General features: G+C 34.1%; 1 protein-coding gene and 1 long non-coding RNA gene across 2 annotated transcripts in view; both read right to left on the reverse strand.

Annotated features, from left to right (window-relative positions):
• Positions 1-5,508: 5,508 nt before the first annotated feature.
• Positions 5,509-20,623, reverse strand: part of LOC123270424 — a 24,202-nt gene continuing 9,087 nt past the window's right edge. Inside the window, exons 2-3 of the long non-coding RNA XR_006510599.1 lie at positions 13,321-13,333; positions 5,509-5,767 (exon numbers count right to left, since the gene is read on the reverse strand). This is a non-coding gene — a long non-coding RNA (uncharacterized LOC123270424). The remainder of the gene's footprint in view (positions 5,768-13,320; positions 13,334-20,623) is intronic.
• LOC123270423 (peptidylglycine alpha-hydroxylating monooxygenase) overlaps positions 16,356-20,623 on the reverse strand; it is an 11,167-nt gene continuing 6,899 nt past the window's right edge. Inside the window, exon 2 of the mRNA XM_044736456.1 lies at positions 16,356-18,218. Coding sequence (XP_044592391.1) covers positions 17,319-18,218 — 900 coding nt within the window. The 3' untranslated portion in view covers positions 16,356-17,318. The remainder of the gene's footprint in view (positions 18,219-20,623) is intronic.

A 20,623-nucleotide genomic window follows, 5' to 3' on the forward strand; every position in this document is an offset into this window, starting at 1 on the left:
TGGTTACGTTGACTTAATAAACAAAAGCGCGCTTAGCGATACGTAGTATACAGGTATACAGATATACTTACGTGAGTTATCACAGTGTTTTTTTTTTTAAAACATTGACTTACACACGCACTTATATATTATTATTAAATCACTTTATTTGTCCGCATCTCTAGTTTGAATTAATGAATATTACTTGATTCAGTTAAAATGAGAAAACAATTTGATGATTTAAGTAGAAGTGGTAAAAGTAAATTTCTCAAGCGTGTAAAATTGTCAAACGAAAAAAAATCATCGTGTACAAATAATGGTGTCGAAAAAATAGCAGAAGAAAATATAAACAAAAAAAACAGGTAGGTTAGTTATAAATAGTTATAAATTATATATAGTTATATTATATATAGTTATTATTATTATAGCACAGGCATCGATTCTATGCATGCTTTGTACGAAGGAGTTACCAAGAAACTCATTTATTTGTGGATAGATCCCTCTCTTGCCAGTTGTCTCTTTTTTCTTCGACCAGTTTTAGATGTTATCGATGAAAAAATATTGAAAATACGAACGCCGAATTTTGCTCATCGTCAACCTCGAGAGTTATAAAAGTACCAATCATGGAAAGCCTCCGAACTCAAGGCTTGGTGTTATTATTATTCTCCTGTTATTATGTCTACAATCATGAAGACAGAATATTACAATCATTATTTATTATTTGTTTTCGCAATATCTTTGTTGAATAAATATGTCGTTATATACGAAGACATTGACGTAGCTACTGGATTACTTGAAAAATTCGTCGATTATTTTGAAATTTTATACGGAGTAAGACTTGCTAGCATCAACATTCATCAACTTCGCCATTTACCAAATGATGTGAAAAATTTTCGACCATCGTGGGGAAACAGTTGTTTCACTTTTGAAGACATGAATGGTAAAATCGTTGCGAGCGTGAATGGGACTACAAATGTGGAAACACAAATTATGAATGGACATTGGCAATACTTAAGATTTAATACAAAAGCCCAAAATTTACCGGAAGGATTACTTCGAAATTTCGTTTTACGTTAGAAGAAACAGTTTAAAATCTGCGAGTCATTCAATGATGCTCAAAGTATTAGAGTTTATAAAATTTATGATCCAGTAAACGACCAGGCAGTGTTAAACATTTTAAATAATGGCGTGAATAACAATTTCACTGTCAGAAAATACTTCCGTTTGCTCAAGAATGGTTTACTTTACACTGCTACATCATACAGCCGTTCAGTGAAGACAAATTCATCATTTGTTCAATATAAATCAGAAGAAACACTTCATTTTGCAAAAATTCTGTATTTTGCTAAAATTTCTGGTTGCGATTGTTCTGACAATAAATGTTCATGTAACGGATTACATTTCGCCATTATAAACTTAATTGAGATCAAGGATAATGTTAAATTTACGTTTGACGGGGATGGATTTAAGCTTCCTTACTTATATGAGTGTAAAGTAATAGATAACATCGGCTCAATTCCTGTTGAAAATTTAATAAGCGTGTGTTATAGAGTCTACGATGATAATAAACTATTTTTAAGATGTCGAATCAACAGTCATGAGCGTGAATAAATTTGAGCAAATACTAATTATCATTAAATTACCTGCGATCATACAAATATATTTTTTTATTTATTTCACGTAAAAGTTCAAGGTTCTTGAAAATTTTTTTCACACAAAAGTTCAAAGTTCATAACTTTGCAGTGTATATATTTGATCCATTACATGTAAAAAATGTTCTATTTGTTGCGAAAGTTATTTAAACAAAGCATAATAGTTATGTATCAAACCTTGTGATTTTTTAATAATTATTTTCCTGATTTTATGGTTAAAAATTCAACAAATTATTTTTTTGTATGCTAAATAGTTATCAGAAAGAAATAATTGATCCGTTTCCTTAAGATTGTATGTAGGAGACTATAATTACGCTCCGAAAATATCAAATTGTTTAAATAACTACTTATTCTATTGCTTTAGAACTTCAACATGAAAAAAAAAAACGTTTTTTAGCAAGGACTCCAAAATGTAGTCACTCCCACACAGTATTCACTTCAATAAATATTAGAGCAATATAGTTATAGTTAGAAAAAATTCTTCGCTAAAATTTTGTACGAGCAAAACAGAACTTATAATTTTTTAACTTGCAAGTTATGTCTAATAAATTGTAAAGAGTGTTTTATGCCTGTTCATTGGCCCCTTAATTAATTTAATAAAATAAAACAATACCTAGCAAAAATGATTCTAAATTAACAAGAGCCCACCAGGATTTTGTATCTCGGTTCCTGGAACCGGAAACCAGAGCTGAGCTTATAATCTACAGGGAGAGAGAGTGGAGGAAGGTGATCTGAAAGAAATAAATTTTTATTTAACAATATATCGATATTTATTAACCATATAAAATAACAAATGGTGATCACTCACGCACTCACACTACAATTAACAACTTAAGACTACAGCCTAACTAACGGCTGACCAGGACCTCTTAAAACTAACAGCCTAACTAACGGCTGACCAGGACCTCTTAAAATTAACAGCCTAACTAACGGCTGACCAGGACCTCTTAAAACTAACAGCCTAACTAACGGCTGACCAGGACTTCTTAAATCTAACAGTCTAACTAACGGCTGACCAGAACCTCTTAAAACTAACAGCCTAACTAACGACTGACCAGGACCTCTTAAAACTAACAGCCTACCTAACGGCTGACCAGAACTTCTTAGATAACAGCGAAGCACTCCGCAAAGAGACTAATCGTATGCGAAGGAACGCTGTTAACACTCACACACACATAACCCACGCGTCCTCACACACACTGACTCTACTTTACTTTTTTACTTCCGAACTTATAAAATTGAACTCCAAAACGTACAACGTTAACTTTACTACAATTTTCAGTCATTAGCTCGCAAATAAATCGTAAACCATTTTCACAACTAATAATTTAATTCTCAAGAAAATCTAAACTAAAAACCGATGCTTGAATTTATTCCAAATTATCCACGAGTTTAATACTCAACATTAAATAAATTTTTAGGAACAATATCGACGCATAAATTTATTTCAATTCAACTCGTAATTTATTTCTTAAATTTTAAATAAATTCTTAAGAATATTTCTTTATAAAATTCTAACTAATTTTCTGGGACTTAATCCACGCCGTTAAATATTTTTATAAATAATTCCAATAAAATAATACTTTTAATTTTCAATAGTTCAATATATAAAATGACCACGTGGAATTTTTCGATTTATAAATAATTAATAAAACAATTTTTCTCAATGTAAAATAAATTCACGAAAAATTATCCACCGGTAATTCGATCTCAATGGCGTCGAAACTCAATAACCGATTCTCAATAAATAAAATATTTTTAAATAATTAAATAATTTCCAATAACAAATTATATTAATAAATGATAATTCAATTGTTAAAAATTGTAATGATAGTCCGATTGTTACTTTTATATTTTCTGCGTAATAAAATTCACAAGGAATTTGTGTGCTCAAAATGGACGCCGTTGTTCGTAACTGCGTAGCAAATATGACCTCGGGTATGCGACCGACGCTTGACCGGTCGTGAGCCGCCGATTGGAATAATTCTCGATATTCAGAAATTAAATTAATGTTTTATTAATGAAGTAAATTTATTTAAACCAATCTTAAGATGTTAATAATTATGAACTGGCCAAATTAATAAATTAATTACTCACGACTTCCAAACCCAAGAGGTCTAGAACATTCTTCGGGTATAAGATCCCCAAGAAGAATGCTCACAATGCTAACGCATAAGATTTAATTACAATTAATTAATTATTTAATTATTATTAGGAAAAATATTATAAACAATTGAATTATCAAAAATTTGATTTAATAATGAGAAGTAGTAAAATTGATGAGCCGGGTATACGACCCCCTTGGTTCATCAAAAATGTGAAAGTCTCAATACCTGGTTAAATTTGTGCTGAGGAAACTCTTTGTTCAAAACTGGCTTCCTTCTTGGACTTTTTGGCTGCTGATGTTGTTGAACTGAGCACTGCACTACTTCTAACTCACCGCAGCTACGCGATCAGCCAAGAAACCTCAGACTTACCCCCACTTAACGCTAATGGGTCCCGAAGACCGAGACGCGCTAGTGCTGCGTCGAATAATTATCATGCGTGATCGGTTTTACCGATACAGGGTAAATTACCCTGTTACAAAATTATTCTAAATATAAGTTTTAGTCTTGTATTGTTCTGATAAAATTTTAACGAAAAATTTTTTCAAAGTTCCATAATTAGTCTTGTTTTAATCTTCCGTAATACAAGTATTACACAAAATAGTAGACAAAAAACAGATTAAAATTCACGGAATAAAATAAAAACAGTTTAAACGGATCAAAAACTGATTAAAAATATTTTTAACTATTCATTAAAGTACAAAAACCGATTGTCAAGTTCAAATACAGATTATTTAGATTAAAAAACGTTCAAATTTTTTGACCCCGGTATTCCTTATTTAATTGATTAATAATAATTCAATAATTAATTTCAATTGATTTTTATTCGTTAGTCGGTGCTGAGTGGCCCTCAAGGGTATTTTTACCCGAGGATTACTCAGAGATCTTGTGGTGTAAATTTTCGTGAGAATTTATTTGATAAAATTAATTTACTTGATTATTTGTCAGCAATTTTTAACATCTGAAAATTGGTTTTAGTTGTACATATTTTATTTAACGATTTAATAAAATAAAACCGAATAGTAAATTTTTCGAGAAAATTCCAGTTGTCTTCTTACGGATTAGTCAAGCGTCGGTTGAATTTTACAACGCAGTTAATTCGTACCCCAGGTAAAAAATTACTACGCACTAACGAATATTGGCGTCCATTATGAGCGCGCACGTTCTCGTCGAATATTTTACTCGATAATTTATTATGAACAGTTGAATTATTATTAATATTATTAATTACAAGAAAATATTTATGTAACGTTATATTATTTATTGAGAATTTATTTACTGAGATTTCGGCGCATTTGAGACTGATTAACCCGTCGATAATTTTTCGCTAATTTATTTTGATGTTGGGATAAATTATTTAATAATTATTTATTTAACCGGAAAATTCCACGTAGTTATTTTTATATATTGAACTGAAGTTCTGGAATTTATTTTTGATAATTTAATTTTATCATTTTGATAAAATTTTTTGAATTTATTTACCAGCGTGGATATTAAGTCCGGGAATATTTAGTTAAAATTATTTGATGAAATTTAATAAGAATTTATTTTAATATTGAGTATTAAATTTTTGATTGATTTTGAATAAATTTATGCGTCGGTTTAGAGTTCGGATTTTTGGGAATTAAATTATTAGTCGTGAAAATATTTTATAATTTAATTGCTAGCTAATGACTGAAATCTTTAAGTTGAAATTTATATAAAATTTTTCTTGAATTAAATTTTATAATAACTTTTATAAGCCAAAAATAAAAGTAAAGTAATTCAGAGTATGTAAGCGTGTGCGGGGTATGTGTGTGAGCTGCAGAGGCTTCTTGGCTTACGTTGCTGTCACTAGGCTGTTGCTTCTGTAGCTGGGTCTTGTTAACGAGCCTTCGTGCACTGATGTCTTTGTACGAGGTATCTTGTTGATAGTTAAAAGTTTAGTTAGTCAAGTTAGTTCTGGTTAGCCGTTAGAAGGCTAAACGATCGCTGTCACACTGATGTCTTTGTGCAGGGTAATTAAAATAGTTCTGGTTAGCCGTTAGTAAGCTATAGTTTTAAGTTGATTATAGTGTGAGTGTGAGTGTGCGTAATTTGTTGAATTTGTTGTTAATAAATTTTTGGTACCATTGTTAATTAAAAATTTATTTATTTCACAGCACCTTCCTCTACCCTCTCTACCCTAAGATAAGCTCTGTGCTCTGGAACCGGTTCCAGGAATCGAAATAATAATCCTGGTGGCACCCTTTTTGTTCATAAATTTAGCTTTCAATTTTATTTAGTTTATTGTTTTATTAAGGGGCCAATTGAGCAGTGATCAAATCTGTTTCAGCTTTCCCCCGAGAGCTTAATAGCCTGCATGCTCACAAAAGAAGATAAATGGTCAGCTGTTGCATCCTATGCGCAGCACCTTCTAAAAGCAAAAACTGCAGAAAGGGGCTAGTAACCAGGAGTAGGCGTCGAGAGACGTATCATGGACTGGATTGAAGTAATGCTTACGCGGTTCCGATTCAGTCATCTCCGTACCATCCACGGAGAAAGAGAGAGGAGTTTTTTTTAGTGAGTAAAAATCCCACATTACCGACCATCATCTTTCAATGATAGCGGTGTCTTTGGAAGATTTTTTTTCCTTCTCTATAAAACACGCACACACACACACACACACACACACACACACACACACACACACACACACATGTACACACACACATGTACACACACACACACACACACACACACACACACATATGCTCGTGTCAGGCTTGCTGGGTCCCGCATCGGGCGCCCCCCTAGGTGGTGGATAGGGGAATGCCCGGCATATCTGCACGCCAGATGCGTCGGGTACCGAGGACATAGAATACTCGAGGTGGACCAAAACCTAGCAAAAGATGATATGAAAATGCCAGATCAATTTCAAACATCGTCTACAGTGCAGAGGGGGGATATCTCAGTCCCGGCGAGGGAAGGCGTGCAAACGGGCCTGAACTCGTCGTTATCAAGCGACCGTTTGAACAGCGGAGTAGACCCCATGGCTCTGCTGTCTAGCAATGCTAGCAAGGTTACAGGGAGTACGAAATCAGCCCAGATGACAGAGAACGGACAGCTGAGCAACATTCCTCCAAGTGGAGGACTTTTTTCTCCTGTCACTAATCAAACCTACCGAGGAAGAATCAACTCTGTACCGACCGTTACAGGCCAACAGTCACCAATGGAGAGGCTCGGCATCAAGATCGAAGAGTTAGCCGAGTTTATAAAAGACAAGAAGAATCTCCATCATGAGATTAGAAAATTGGTTACATCTATCACTACAGCATATAGGTCAGCCAACAAATCACCAGGCATGTCGGCCTCAACGACCCAAACAACTCCGAGTCTGACCAAAAAACCACAGCCATCTTTGGTCACTCCTAAAAAATTACCACAGCAAGGAAAGGACAATAACAGGAAGAGGCAGCTATCCACGCCCAGCCCTTCTTCAATAATCAAGAAGCCACCACAGAAAAAGACAGCCCAGGAGGACGTCTGGACTACAGTGGACCGAAATAGAAAGAAGAAGAAAAAAGAGCATGAAACAGCGGCTCCCCCTAATAAAGCTCAAAACCAGTCAAGTATGGGTGCCTCTAAGAAACCGAAGAGAAAGAAGACAAGAACTAAGGCTGTTCTTGTCCAACCAGTAGACGGCCAAACTTATGCTGATATCCTAAAGGAAATCAAGGCCAAGGTAAGCCCTGTCGAGACGGGCGTAGACATAAAGTCTATTAAAAAGACGAAACACGGAGGCGTTCTCCTTGAAATGGCTCGAAAGACCGAAGACAGCAAGGCTTTCAACGATGCAGTAAGGTCAGCCACTGCAAACATCGGCACGATCAAGACGCTAACACCAACAACAACGATCGAGATCCTCGACTTGGACGAAATCTCTACCGAGAGCGAAGTCCGTGAAGCACTCAACCGTGAATTCACTGACAGCCTGGAGGTCAAACGGATAAATTTGACAAAACCCACACCACAAGGAAATCGGGCAGCCTTCTGCGAAGTAGACGAGGCCAGTGCGATTAAGGCCCTTGACAAGGCTCATATAATGATCGGTTGGGTGAACTGTCGTATACGCCCAGTTGCAAAAGTAACCCGCTGTTTTAAATGTCTTAGTTTTGGACACCAAACACGCCAGTGTGCGGGACCAAACAGAAGCAGGTGCTGCTACAAATGTGGCGAAGAGAACCACAAGGCTTTAAACTGCACGGAGAAGCCAAAATGCTTCCTTTGTGCTCCGGACAAAGATGCCCAGGATGGTCTATGCCATATTTCTGGCACTGGAGCTTGTAGGGCATTCCGCACAGCACTTGCAGAAGCCAAGAGAGGGCAGAAATGACACGCATACTACAAGACAACCTGAATAGGTGCACCTTGGCGCAAAACTTGCTGCGCCAGCGTGTCTTTGAGGATAAAATCGACGTCTGCTTTATCTGCGAGCAATATCTAAACATCGAAGGTAAAACATGGTTCGCAGACGAAACTGGCACGGTAGCAATTTAGATTGTGAACACAAAGAACGTTACCATCAACAACAGCGGAAGTGGAGCAAGTTTTGTCTGTATTCAAACCCCCACAACCTACTTCATGAGCGTTTATCTCTCACCTAACGAAGGGATTAGTGTGTTCCGACAGAAACTGGCAAATATAAAAGATGCGGTCACTAAGTTCAACGGCGAAGTCATCGTGGCCGGAGACTTCAACGCTAAATCGGCTGAGTGGGGCGCTGCTTTCTCCGACACCAGAGGTAACGAGGTCGCTGACGTCGCGGCTAGACTCGACCTCATAGTGCTGAACACCGGGAGCACCAAGACCTTTAGAAGACCAGGGTACCAATAGTCTATCCTCGACATTTCGTTGGCGACTCCAAGGACTGCCAACATGATCGAAGACCGGACTGTATCCGAAGAATACAGTGGCAGTGACCACCAGTTTGTGACATTCAACGTTGGATTGTAATCTACTCCGGTTTCACAACGCAACCTTTCTTAGTGGAAGTGGAGTGCCAGAAGGCTTGATCCAGAGGCATTGCGAGCTTCACTTGCACGAAGCTGGTCTATCCTTCAGAGCAACCCGACTCCGGAAACCTGCAGCGAGACGGAAAAGGCAGTGCTAAATATGATGAAGGAGATTGCTGCCGCATGTGACGCCTCTATGCCGCGGCTGAAAAATAGGATTTTCCACAGGCCGGCGTACTGGTGGTCAACAGACATAGCAGAACTTCGCAAAAGATGTCATAAACTACGTCACCGCGCAACGAGAGCCGCGAAACGCTCCCCAAGCGAGGACTTGTATTTAAAAGAGTACAAGCAGGCCAAAAAGACGCTAAACTGAGCCATTAAAGCAAGAAAAGCGATATTGTGGAAACAGATCTGTAATGATCTCGACAAGGACATCTGGGGCAAAGCCTACCAAATTGTCACCAAACGACTTGGAGAGGCTTCACCAGAAGCGCCGAAGTCTCCTGCCTTAATGGACAGCATTGTAGCGGAGCTTTTCCCCAAACACCCGCCGCGGGAGAAGAAACACTACGCTAAAAACAGCGAAGGAACGCCCTTCACAACTAAGGAACTACAAGACGCAGCCAAGTCACTCAAAACAGGAAAGGCACCTGGACCTGATGGCATCCCGGCAGCGGTGATCAAGATTGTAGCCCTGGAGCACCCAGAAATACTCCTGAACACCTACAATGCATGCTTGGCAACTGGCACGTTCCCCGCGGTCTGGAAGCGGCAGAGATTGGTTCTCTTAGACAAAGGAAAGGGAACCCCCGTAACACCTTCGTCGTTTAGACCACTCTGTATGCTAGACATTGCTGGAAAACTGCTCGAGAAGCTCATATAAGGGAGACTTCGCAACGACATCGACCGTGCTAGAGGTTTTGCCACCAACCAGCATGGCTTCCGGAAAGGTCGTTCGACAGTCGGAGCGATCGAGAAAGTTATAAAGACAGCAACACAAGCATGGTCCCGATCCAGTCTTCCCCGTAACATCTATGGAGAAAGAGAGAGGAGGATGTTTAGTCGGTATTGTTGTCAATAATATTGACTTCCGAGTCCGACATACCCAGGACAAACATCTCGTCCTGGTATACGTAAATGTATTTGACCTCCTCTATAAAGAAAAAAAAAATACACACATATGCATACGCACACACACGCACACACACATATGTATACACACACATACATACATACAGATGTACGGACATTATCGTAAAAATAGTCAGGAAAGCTTCTTAAGGCTTCAAAACGTCGAGATCTGTTGAAACCTCGATTTTTGCAAATCGGAGTAAAACCAATAACTTCCCGATTTTTTGAAAATCATTGATTTTCTTAGCGGGAAGTTAAAAAGATTCATATGAATTAAAATTAAGTGAAAAAGATCCAAATGTGGTTAAATTCGTCAAAGATGGCTGGGAAAAATTAGTTGCTGAAGGAAGAACTAGAGGAGCCCCGAACAGAGGCGATTATTATGTCAATTGCGCAAGAGTCCAAGCTGCAGCCACTGAAAGAAGATACATTATACTTGTTATATATTCTACTGATTTGTATATCAAAGAGTTGAATTGTTTAATATTTGTTATGACGAATCAAACTTAGTCTTTGAGTATAAGTTGTCATATAAGTCGTTTTGGAGTAATTACAAGTCTTCAAAAAATTAATCCTTTCTTCCCGATAAATTATGATCATGATACTATTTGTGGATTTGTTTTAGACCAATGACGTCCCGGTAGAACGCGAGCAATATAATATGTACAACCTCTTCTACGAACTATTCTGTCCTAAAGGAATAACTGTCACTTTTGTGCCAAATAATGTCTTTCAAGATGTACTGCCCTGGCGAAAATTAAATTTCCTACATGAAGATATTTCTTAATTTATTATTTCCAGGCGGGCTTCGTGAAGGCGTCGACAGACCTTAGGTAGGCCTGTTGCTCGGCTCTCTAAAAATTATAATAATTTGGCGAAGGGTTAAAGTTTGAGTTAATTATAACACTTAGTTATTTAAAATGAGTAGTTATATTAATAAAATCAGAGTCTAATTAAATTCAATGGAGTCAGTCGCACTCCAGACATATGACGAGAACGACGGAAACGTTACACAAGAGTTGTAAGAAACTTATTTAAATTCATAAATAAAATTTTCAAAGATTTATAATATAGCTTTATTTTTTGTAGTTTTGACAATGTTGTAGCGATAACTCCTTAAATATTAAAAATAACCTTATAGGGTAAATACCCCAATTGATGGACGGTTAAGCAAACTCTCGTGTACTATTAAAAAAACAAAATAGTAATATACAGATAAGTTGTGATAAAGTAAATTATATTTATGTAAAAATATATAATTAACCAGGAAAAAATAAGTAAAACTTCGTTAAACGTTGTAGTAATTGATAAAAAAGAAAAATGTAAAAAAAAGTCCAAAACCCCAGTAGATGGACAAAATTTCCAGTAGATGGACAGTCAATACCAATAGATGGACACTACTTACAAGCGATTTTTTCGATTCATTATTTATGTCAGAAATAATTAATTTATTAATTTTTTCCACTAAAAAATAAAGCTTGATAAAATTAAAGAGAAAAGGTGATAAATCGAATAGTAATTTTCAAAATACATCATAAAGTAATTTTATTAATTTTGAACACGTGATGTTTTCTCATGTAAAGTAACATATAAAATATATTAATATAAAAAATACTAATAATTAATAAATTATCAATATAAATTTATAAAACATAACGTTAAAAACATTTTATGTTGTCTTCTTCTCCCTTTTAATAGGTCTGTTCTCTTTTGCTTTTAAATTTCCTTCTCTCAATTTTCTCTTTTATTTAGCGTTTTCTTTTTTCTCTTTAATTTCTTCAATAATCATAATGATACTTTCATTTTCAGTATATGTCTGTATGCTATAATTCAATCTTATTCTCACATTGATCCACCAGTAAAATTAAAAAAAAAAATAAGAAAATTCATCATATAAACTCAATGTCCATCTATTGGATCAAGGTCAGAAAAATGTCAACAATAGATGGACACTGAATCCTATTATTTCTTTTCGATTTTATCATTAAAATATTATATTTCTAGCTTTATTATTGAAATATAAGCGTAATCATATGTACAAATCTTACTTTTTTTATTATTTATAATAATAATAACAAATAACGTCCACCAGCTATCTGTCACATGCTTACTAGTGGTGGCGCTTTTTTGTTGTGTTATTACTAGTTAAGTTTCTATATATCCTAAAATATTGAAGATAACTATAGTATACAGTGTTTTCAATAGAAAATTATCTAAGCTACAGTTTTGCTCTCTAATGAATTTTTCCTAAAATCAATAGTTTAAAAGTTATTGCTATTTTTCTAGTAGCTAAACAATGATTTTGTATTTTTCGATTCGTTATCAGTATTCAAGTAATGATATCTCCTAAAATATTGAAAATAGCCCTCAAGTTTAGTAACATTTTTGATGAAAAATTTCCTGAGCTTCAATTTTGATGACTAACAGTTTTTTCCTAAAATCAATATTTTCAGAGATCATTGATTCTATAGTATTCCAATTATGATTTATCGGTTTTAATTATGTTATCACTACTCAATTGATGATATCTCTTAAAATATTGAAGATAACTCTGCAGTATCTAGTTATATTTTTGTAGGAAATTTCTTAAGCTACAATTTTGCTGAATTATGAATTTTTTCTAAAATCAATATTTTAGGAGTTATCGCCATTTTTTAAGTAACTAAGGAAAAATTCTGCAAATTTATTAATATCAACATTATACAAGTTCCTATATCTCTTAAAATATTGAACTTAGCCTCATAGTATGAAGACAATTTTTATAGGAAATTTCTTAAGCTACAATTTTAGTCTCTTATAATTTTCTCCTAAATGTTGGAGTCATCGGCCCATGCGTGACACATACCTACCCCCACTGTCCTATCATTATTAATAGCATAAGAATCTATTGTACTATAGTCAGTCTGTTATAATAAACCATCAGGTAAAGATGCATATTTAATGGCTCCTTGTAACTACTCATTCACCTAAACCGAAATTCCACTACAGATCCCAACACTGAAAACAATATTTTAGGAATTTTAACCACTTTTTCTCAGAACACAACACTATCTTTCCTTTTTAAAAACCATATAAAAAAAACTAGGAAATCGGTTCCTGAAGGCCACCCCTGCAACTTTCCGCTAATTCCAGACCTAGGCGCTTAAAATTGCACATGACGTTTTTGAGCTCTTCGAGCTCAAAAATATAATTTATGTGTTATTTTGAGCTCTACGAGTTCAAAAGGTTGGTTTTTCTATACTTTTGAGCTCTTCGAGCTCAAAAGTCTGATAGAAGTTTGATGACACATTATTCTTAAAATTTTCGAACTACAATTACTTTTGAATGAATAAACCAATTTTCACGTGGTTGGCAGCATTCGACGCAGTTTTTCAAAATCTACTTTCTCAAAATAAATCAGTGGAATTTCACTGATTCCAACTAGAGAATGACAATTTCACTGGTGAATCAGTGAACAACATATCTGTGCGCATGCACGCTGTTATATTTACTGGTTAATCAGTGGAAATCCACTGATTCACCGGTGAAATTGTTATTCACTGGTTGGAATCAGTGAAATTTCACTGATTTATTTTAAAAGAGTAAACATTCAAAACTGAAAAAAAGTTCAAAATAACGAAAATTAAAAGTATCAATCATAAAAAAAATTTCAATATTTTTCGAAAAAGTAAGAAAAAAATCAGACGACAGTTTTGAATACATTTTGAGTATTTTTTTTGAAAACTACATCCAAAAACAAAGAAAATTAAAAAAAAAAGTTGTGATTTGGATTATTTTTGAGCAAACGGTACGTTTTTGAAAAATCAAGAAATAAAATGGATAATTAGCAATTATAAACGTCCAAAGTTTTTTGAAATGAGAAAAAAAATAGACAAGAAAAAAACGCCACTGAAAATTTTCTTAGCATTTATAGGAAAAGTCAAATTTTTTGCGACATATTTCTAGTAGTTACCATAATAAATGCCAATCCCGTCGTATTAACCGATTTTACATTATTGTCATAACAAATCACTGCGCATTCCTGACTTTTGTGACGACAAAAAAAATTTTTTTTTTTAACGCTATATACTTAATTTGGGTACGAAATAAATTAAAACAATAATATTGGTCTGACAGGATCAATCGCCAACAATTGAATGGAAAATATGACAAAAGAAAACTGATATAGAACCAAAAAACTATTCAAAACTGCTTCAAGAATTTAACATAAGAAATAATATATCAACAACAAATAAAAATTAGGAAAACGGTTGACCCTAAAGGCCATCCCTGCAACTTCCCGCTAATTCCATACCTAGGCTCTTCAAGCTCAAAAATAGAATTTATGTGTTATTTTGAGCTCTCCAAGCTCAAAGAGATAGCTTTCCTATGCTTTTGAGCTCTTCGAGCTCAAAAATCTTATCAAAATTCGATGAAACACGATTTTTAAAATTTTCAAACTACTATAACTTTTGAATGAATCAACCGATTTTCACGAGGTTAGTGGCAACCGATGTTGTTTTTTGAGCTCTATAAATAATTTGCAACAGACAGATTGATCTGATAAAACATTTCGGAGTTATTACAAAAAAAACACTTTTTTCGAGTTTTTTCGACAACGATATCTTACGAACGCATCAACTGATTCTGACGCTTTTGGTAGCGATCGATGCGGGTTTTCAAGGTTACGAGCTGACAAGTTTTTGAGGTCGATCGGTTCAGCCAATTCGGAGATATTTTTAAAAAATGAAAAAAAAAAACTTTTTTTTTTCACTTTTTTTGCAATTTCTCGAAATCTACCGGTCCGAATTGGTTCCAACTCACAGGAAATCTAAGTTTGGCGAAGCCCTTTCGAATGACATCAACTGCGATCAAATCGGTCAAGCCGTTCAGAAGTTATAAGAGTTTACACAAACACACACACACACACACACACACACACACACACACACACACACACAGACGTACGGACATCATCATAAAAATAGTCAGGAAAGCTTCTTAGGGCTTCAAAACATCGAGATCTGTTGAAACTTCGATTTTTGCAAAACGGGGTAAAACCAATAACTTCCCGATTTTTCGAAAATCATTGATTTTTTTAGAGGGAAGTTAAAAATAATTTAAATGCATAAATTCAAATCAAGATCTTTTTCATGGTACTATATAAATTTCACTGATTGTATTACTTTCCAAATAAAAAAATGTCTTAATTATTTTCTGAATTTTCTTAATTAGATAGATTATAAATATGTATTTATTAATTATCACTCCTCAAGAGAAACGTTTCCGATATACTCAAACAAATATCTAATTACGTTTAATTCATTAATGATGGCTTATTTAGTTATAAAATAGAGTAATTAAGTTGATAGTATTTATTTCACATACCTGTATTCTTTAGTCCTGTTTAATGACGAGTCTTAATTATGAATATCTAATGGAATGGAAAAATAATGATGGATCTAGTTTGCTTTGAAAAGATAATTACGTTACTTTAATTATAATTTATAATACAATATATATATATATATATATATATATATATATATATATATATATATATATATATATATATATATATATATGTATACATAACATATATATATAACATACAACATGCTATATGCTATATATATGTATATATATATATATTGATACAGCAGACAAAAATACAACTTATTTTTTGTTAATTTTATACTTCATCCATTTAAGATAAAAAATATTCACCCGTTTTATTTGTATATCTTATCCCCATTTCGTATAACAATCATATCTAATTTAAGTACATTTTAATATTTTTTCTTTAATAAACTGTTTTGTCATTGTCATTATCACTTTCACGTGATGGATATGATTCTTTTTTTTTTTTTAATAAAAAAAAAATATATATACTATATATAATTCATCAACATATTCAATATATATTCTTAGATTCTTCATAACTTTAAAGTAAATATGGAAGGATTTTTTACAATTATATCAAATTAATACTTTTGTTTATCTTTTCACCTCATATGAAAATTATAGATCATAACTCGTATATGAGTGAGCATAATATCTCGACTATACAAATAGAAACATATTAAACTCAATCATTTACATCTCTTCTTCCAGCATCTAATACAAAAAAGTTTAAGGGGAGAGAGGCAACATAAGAACTGGCAGATAAAATTTAAATATCAAAAATTTAATCCGTTAAATGTTTTTTAAAAGTTTCGTAAATAAATTTTCCCGATGAAAATATTTTTGAGATTCATCAGTACAGAAAAAATTTTCTAATCGACAATTTTAAATGAAAAAACAAATCACTATTTCAAAACGCAAAACAAAATTTTTCTTAAAAAATTTTATTGTAACAGATTGTCATTTTTTAACCAACGTTTTTAGTAGATTTTTATTGATTAAATGTTCATCGAAAGTTCAATCCAAATAATTGAAAAAAAAAATCGTTAATACATGATTATAATCTAAGTATACTTATTATCATAAGTTTAGTTGGAATTGTTCAAATAAATTTGATAATTTTTGTTTTCTTCAAAAAGTCCCACTTTGCCTCTCTTCATTACATAAAGACAATAAATAATACTTTATCTAGATTACTTCCTTCTGAATTAAAAACTAAACTTCAAGTAATAACCATTTTCTACATTTATCAGTAAGAATAAAAATAGTTTTGTACGAATATTTACGATACACGAGTGAAGTTCGACGCATGAGTAAGTCAACCTACGAGCATCTTATAATTATTCGTACAAGCTACTAATTTTTGCAACCATTGTTCTTAGAAATTTCCTACAATATATAGGCGAAGTCCACAAAAAAAAAATTTTTCTTGTGTCAAGAAAATTTTGAGAAAGACCAAAGTTATTTTGGAGTAAAAAGAAATTTTCTTGGCTCAAGAAAATTTACCGTCGAGTATAGATTTTTTTTTCTGTGTAGCTTATATTCACACTCAACTGTTAGTAAATGCAACATTCAATAAAATTGACAAACTTTTAGGAATATTAGTCCAGCTATATATAACATCCTAAAACATTCATTACCAACACAGAAAATTTGCAAGCAAGTGTTACAAAAAATCACGGTAATTTTTTGTATCTTTTTACCTTAGTATTTTTATATTAAAATTCAAAGTACATTTGGTCACTCATTGAAACGAGCCAAGTAGTTTAAATTGTAAAGATAAAGCATACAAATTATCACATGGAATAAAATATTTAAAAATTAGAGCCCTTGATAATTTTCTTTCATCAGAATTTTTGAATTTCAAATATATTTTCAATTACACAACATTAACTATTTATAGGTAACTACTAAATTAATCTTAAGAACAGATCTCATGAACAAAAATGATTTTATCCTATAATTGAAAAGATATTTGCACAATGATACTTCCGTTGTAATATCTATTTAAAAAATGCCAGTATTCAGTCTCTAATATTGTTTGTGCATGAATACCAATTAAAATTTACAAAAAAATTAATAAATACAATAATTTAAAGCGTTGATGCATCTTCAGGTATATTTTTGAGGTTAGCCATCTTCCAATAAAATTCTGGTGGCCCTTGTGTGAAACAATACTTCATGTCAACGGTTTCGTTATTTTCGACGTAATACATTAGATAAAAATTGCACATTTCATCTTCACCAGTAGAACCAATAAACGTGTCTCGATCTCGAAAACTCTCCATAGTACATCTTGCCGCGAGAATATCGCCCTTTGTTATGGTAACATTGTTGTGAACTGGATAGAACATCTGGGGAGTTAAGGGGTCCCGTTTTCCTAATTCAATCCACTTGTTATCTTTGTTGACAACGTAACCGGAAACTACCTTACCAAGTGCGTGCGTATGGGTACGATAGGCAAATGGATGCAGCACTTTGTTCTCCATGAACAAACAAGCTGCTTCCATGTACTCTTTGCTTCTCGCTGGTACGACTCCCATTGTGCCAAGTAAGTAAACGCCAGCGAGTTTGTGCAGATGCCTGGACGTGTAATGCAAAATTATGCCTGAATCGTCGGTTGTTACGCCATCTTTGAAGTGATCTATGTGTGCATAATGGACCTGCAGTACTAAATACTTTATTTGAGAGTCCTTACCAACTTTGAATCCTACACCTTCAGGTAACGTCAACGCCGGTGCATCACGTGCCCATGCATATAAAATTTCAGATCCTTCGCTGCAAGGACTTGCTTGTCTGTATTGATCATTATTATTGTTAGACTTGGCCGCCATTTCACCACAATTCCACACGGCTTTCGCTGTACCAGGTGCTTTGCAGCCGTAAATCAGTATGTGGTGTGCTACGTTCATCGATGCTTTTGGTTCGTAGCCTACGATGTAATACGTGTTGGACGTATTCATTTTCACCGGTGTACATAAGTATAGTTCGGGCTAAAATGAAAAAAAAAAAAATAATACATTAATATGCAAATATTTAATTTGAGTGCTATGCAATCAAATCTTAGTTTCTCGGAATAGGAACCTATGAATTTTTGGCATTCATAAAAAGAAAGTTGAAAAATCCGAGATAACACGACGCAAGTGATAGCCTAATTTTAGCCATTTTAATTTTTTTAATTTTTGATAACAGTTTTAGAGGAAATAAAGACAAAGGGAGACCGGGCAGTCCAGACCGGGAATCGAACCCGGATCTTTGAGCTATGCATCAACAGCTCTTTCAACTAAGCTATTTAAGGGGTTACATGGATTCCCTCCGGGAAAAAATGGCCTATTTTTGACAATTTTTTTTTAATATAAAAAATGAAATATTTAATTCAACTTTTTAACTGTCTTAAAGATAAATATTTAACTAATGTTCTAGAAGCGCAATGAATCTCAGTGTGAGCTGTTAGAAGAGAGAGCCAATCATAGTCCATTATGCGGTTGTGTGAAAGACGGTTTAGTTTTAGTAGTGTGTCCATGCGTCCCTTTTTACTACTTTTCTGGCCCCCTCTTTACGAAAAAGACTATAGCTCTCTCACTCAAAGAAAAAGACATATGACTCGAATTAAGAGTGAGGATTCAAGGCCGAACATTAAAGGGTCAATAACGGATTACTGAAATTTTTGGAAAAAAAATTTTAAAAACTCTGCCATTGTGACGTCATTTCCGGCGAGCCATCGAAAAAAACGATGCGTCCGCGTTGACAGCAGAACTCCTAGCAGGATCATTTTAAGTGAAAAAAAAAAAAAAAAAAAAAAATTAGGAAAACGGTTGACCCTGAAGGCCATCCCTGCAACTTCCCGCTAATTCCATACTTAGGCGCTTAAAATTGCACCAATGACGTTTTTGAGCTCTTCGAGCTCAAAAAAACAATTTATGGGTTATTTTGAGCTCTCCGAGCTCAAAGAGATTGCTTTCTTATGCTTTAAAGCTCTTCGAGCTCAAAAGTCTGATAGAGATTTGATGACACTATTTTTTGAATTTTTAAACCGCAATAACTTTTGAATGAATAAACCGATTTTTACGCGGTTAGAAGCATTCGACGCAGTTTTTTAAGCCTCACAAAGAATCTCAAATTTTGAATTGATCGCGCTAGGAATTTCGGAGTTATTCCGAAAAAACACTTTTTTCGGTTTTCTTTCGTTCACGATATCTCTCGAACGAATCAACCGATTTTGACCGGACTGGTGGTGATCGACGTGATTTTTTGAGGTAAAGAGCTGATTAGTTTTTGGAATTGAAGCATAAAGTCGTTTAAAAGTTATTCCAAAAAAACCAAATTTGAAAAAATTTTTTTTTTCAGTTTTTTGAAGATTTCTCAAAATCTATTAATTTGAATCGGTCCAAATAGTTTTCAAAATCTAAGTTTGGTCAAGCCCTTTCGAATGGCACCAACCACGATGAAATCGATCAAGCCGTTCAAAAGTTATAAGCGGTTCACATACTTTCACACACACACACACATACATACACACACACACACACACACACACACACACACACACACACACACATATGCTCGTGTCAGGCTTGCTGGGTCCCGCATCGGGGATAGTCAGGGAAGCTTCCTGTGACCTTCAAACGTCGAGATCTGATGAAAACTCGATTTTTGCAAAACGGGGTGAAAAAAATAACTTCCCGATTTTTGAAAATCTTCAATTTTCTTAGCGGGAAGTTAAAAATTAAAAAAACGGTAGACCCTGAAGGCCATCCGTGCAACTTCCCGCTCATTTCATACCTAGTTGCTTAAAATTGCACCAATGATGTTTTTGAGTTTTCCGAGCTCAAAGATACTATTTATATGTTATTTTGAGCTCCCTGAGCTTAAAGAGATGATTTTTAATGCTTTTGATCTCTTCGAACTTAAAGGTCTAATAGAAGTTTGATAAAACACAATTTTTCAAATTTTTAAGCCGCAATAACTTTTGAATGAATGAACCGATTTTTACGCGGTTGACGGCGATCGATGTTGTTTTTTTATGTTAAGAGCTGATTAGTTTTTTGAATTGATTGGTAGAGACGTTTAAAAGTTATTCCAAAAAATGTCGGAGTTATGTTGAAAAAACACTTGTTTCCAAATATTTCGTCGAGGATATCTCTCGAACCAATCAACCGATTTTTACGTTTCAGGCGGCGATCGACGCAGTTTTTTAAGCTATAAAAATTATTTTATTTTATCAAAAACGATCCGATAAGAAATATCGAAGTTATGTGAAAAAAACACTTTTTTCGGTTTTTTTCGGTTTTCTTTCGTTTACGCTATCTCTCGAACGAATCAACCGATTCTGACCGGATTAGCGGCAATCGACGTGGTTTTTCAAAGTTGAGAGCAGATTAGTTTTTGGAGTTGATCG

Source organism: Cotesia glomerata, linkage group LG8, assembly GCF_020080835.1.
Source record: "Cotesia glomerata isolate CgM1 linkage group LG8, MPM_Cglom_v2.3, whole genome shotgun sequence".
Lineage (NCBI taxonomy): Eukaryota > Metazoa > Arthropoda > Insecta > Hymenoptera > Braconidae > Cotesia > Cotesia glomerata.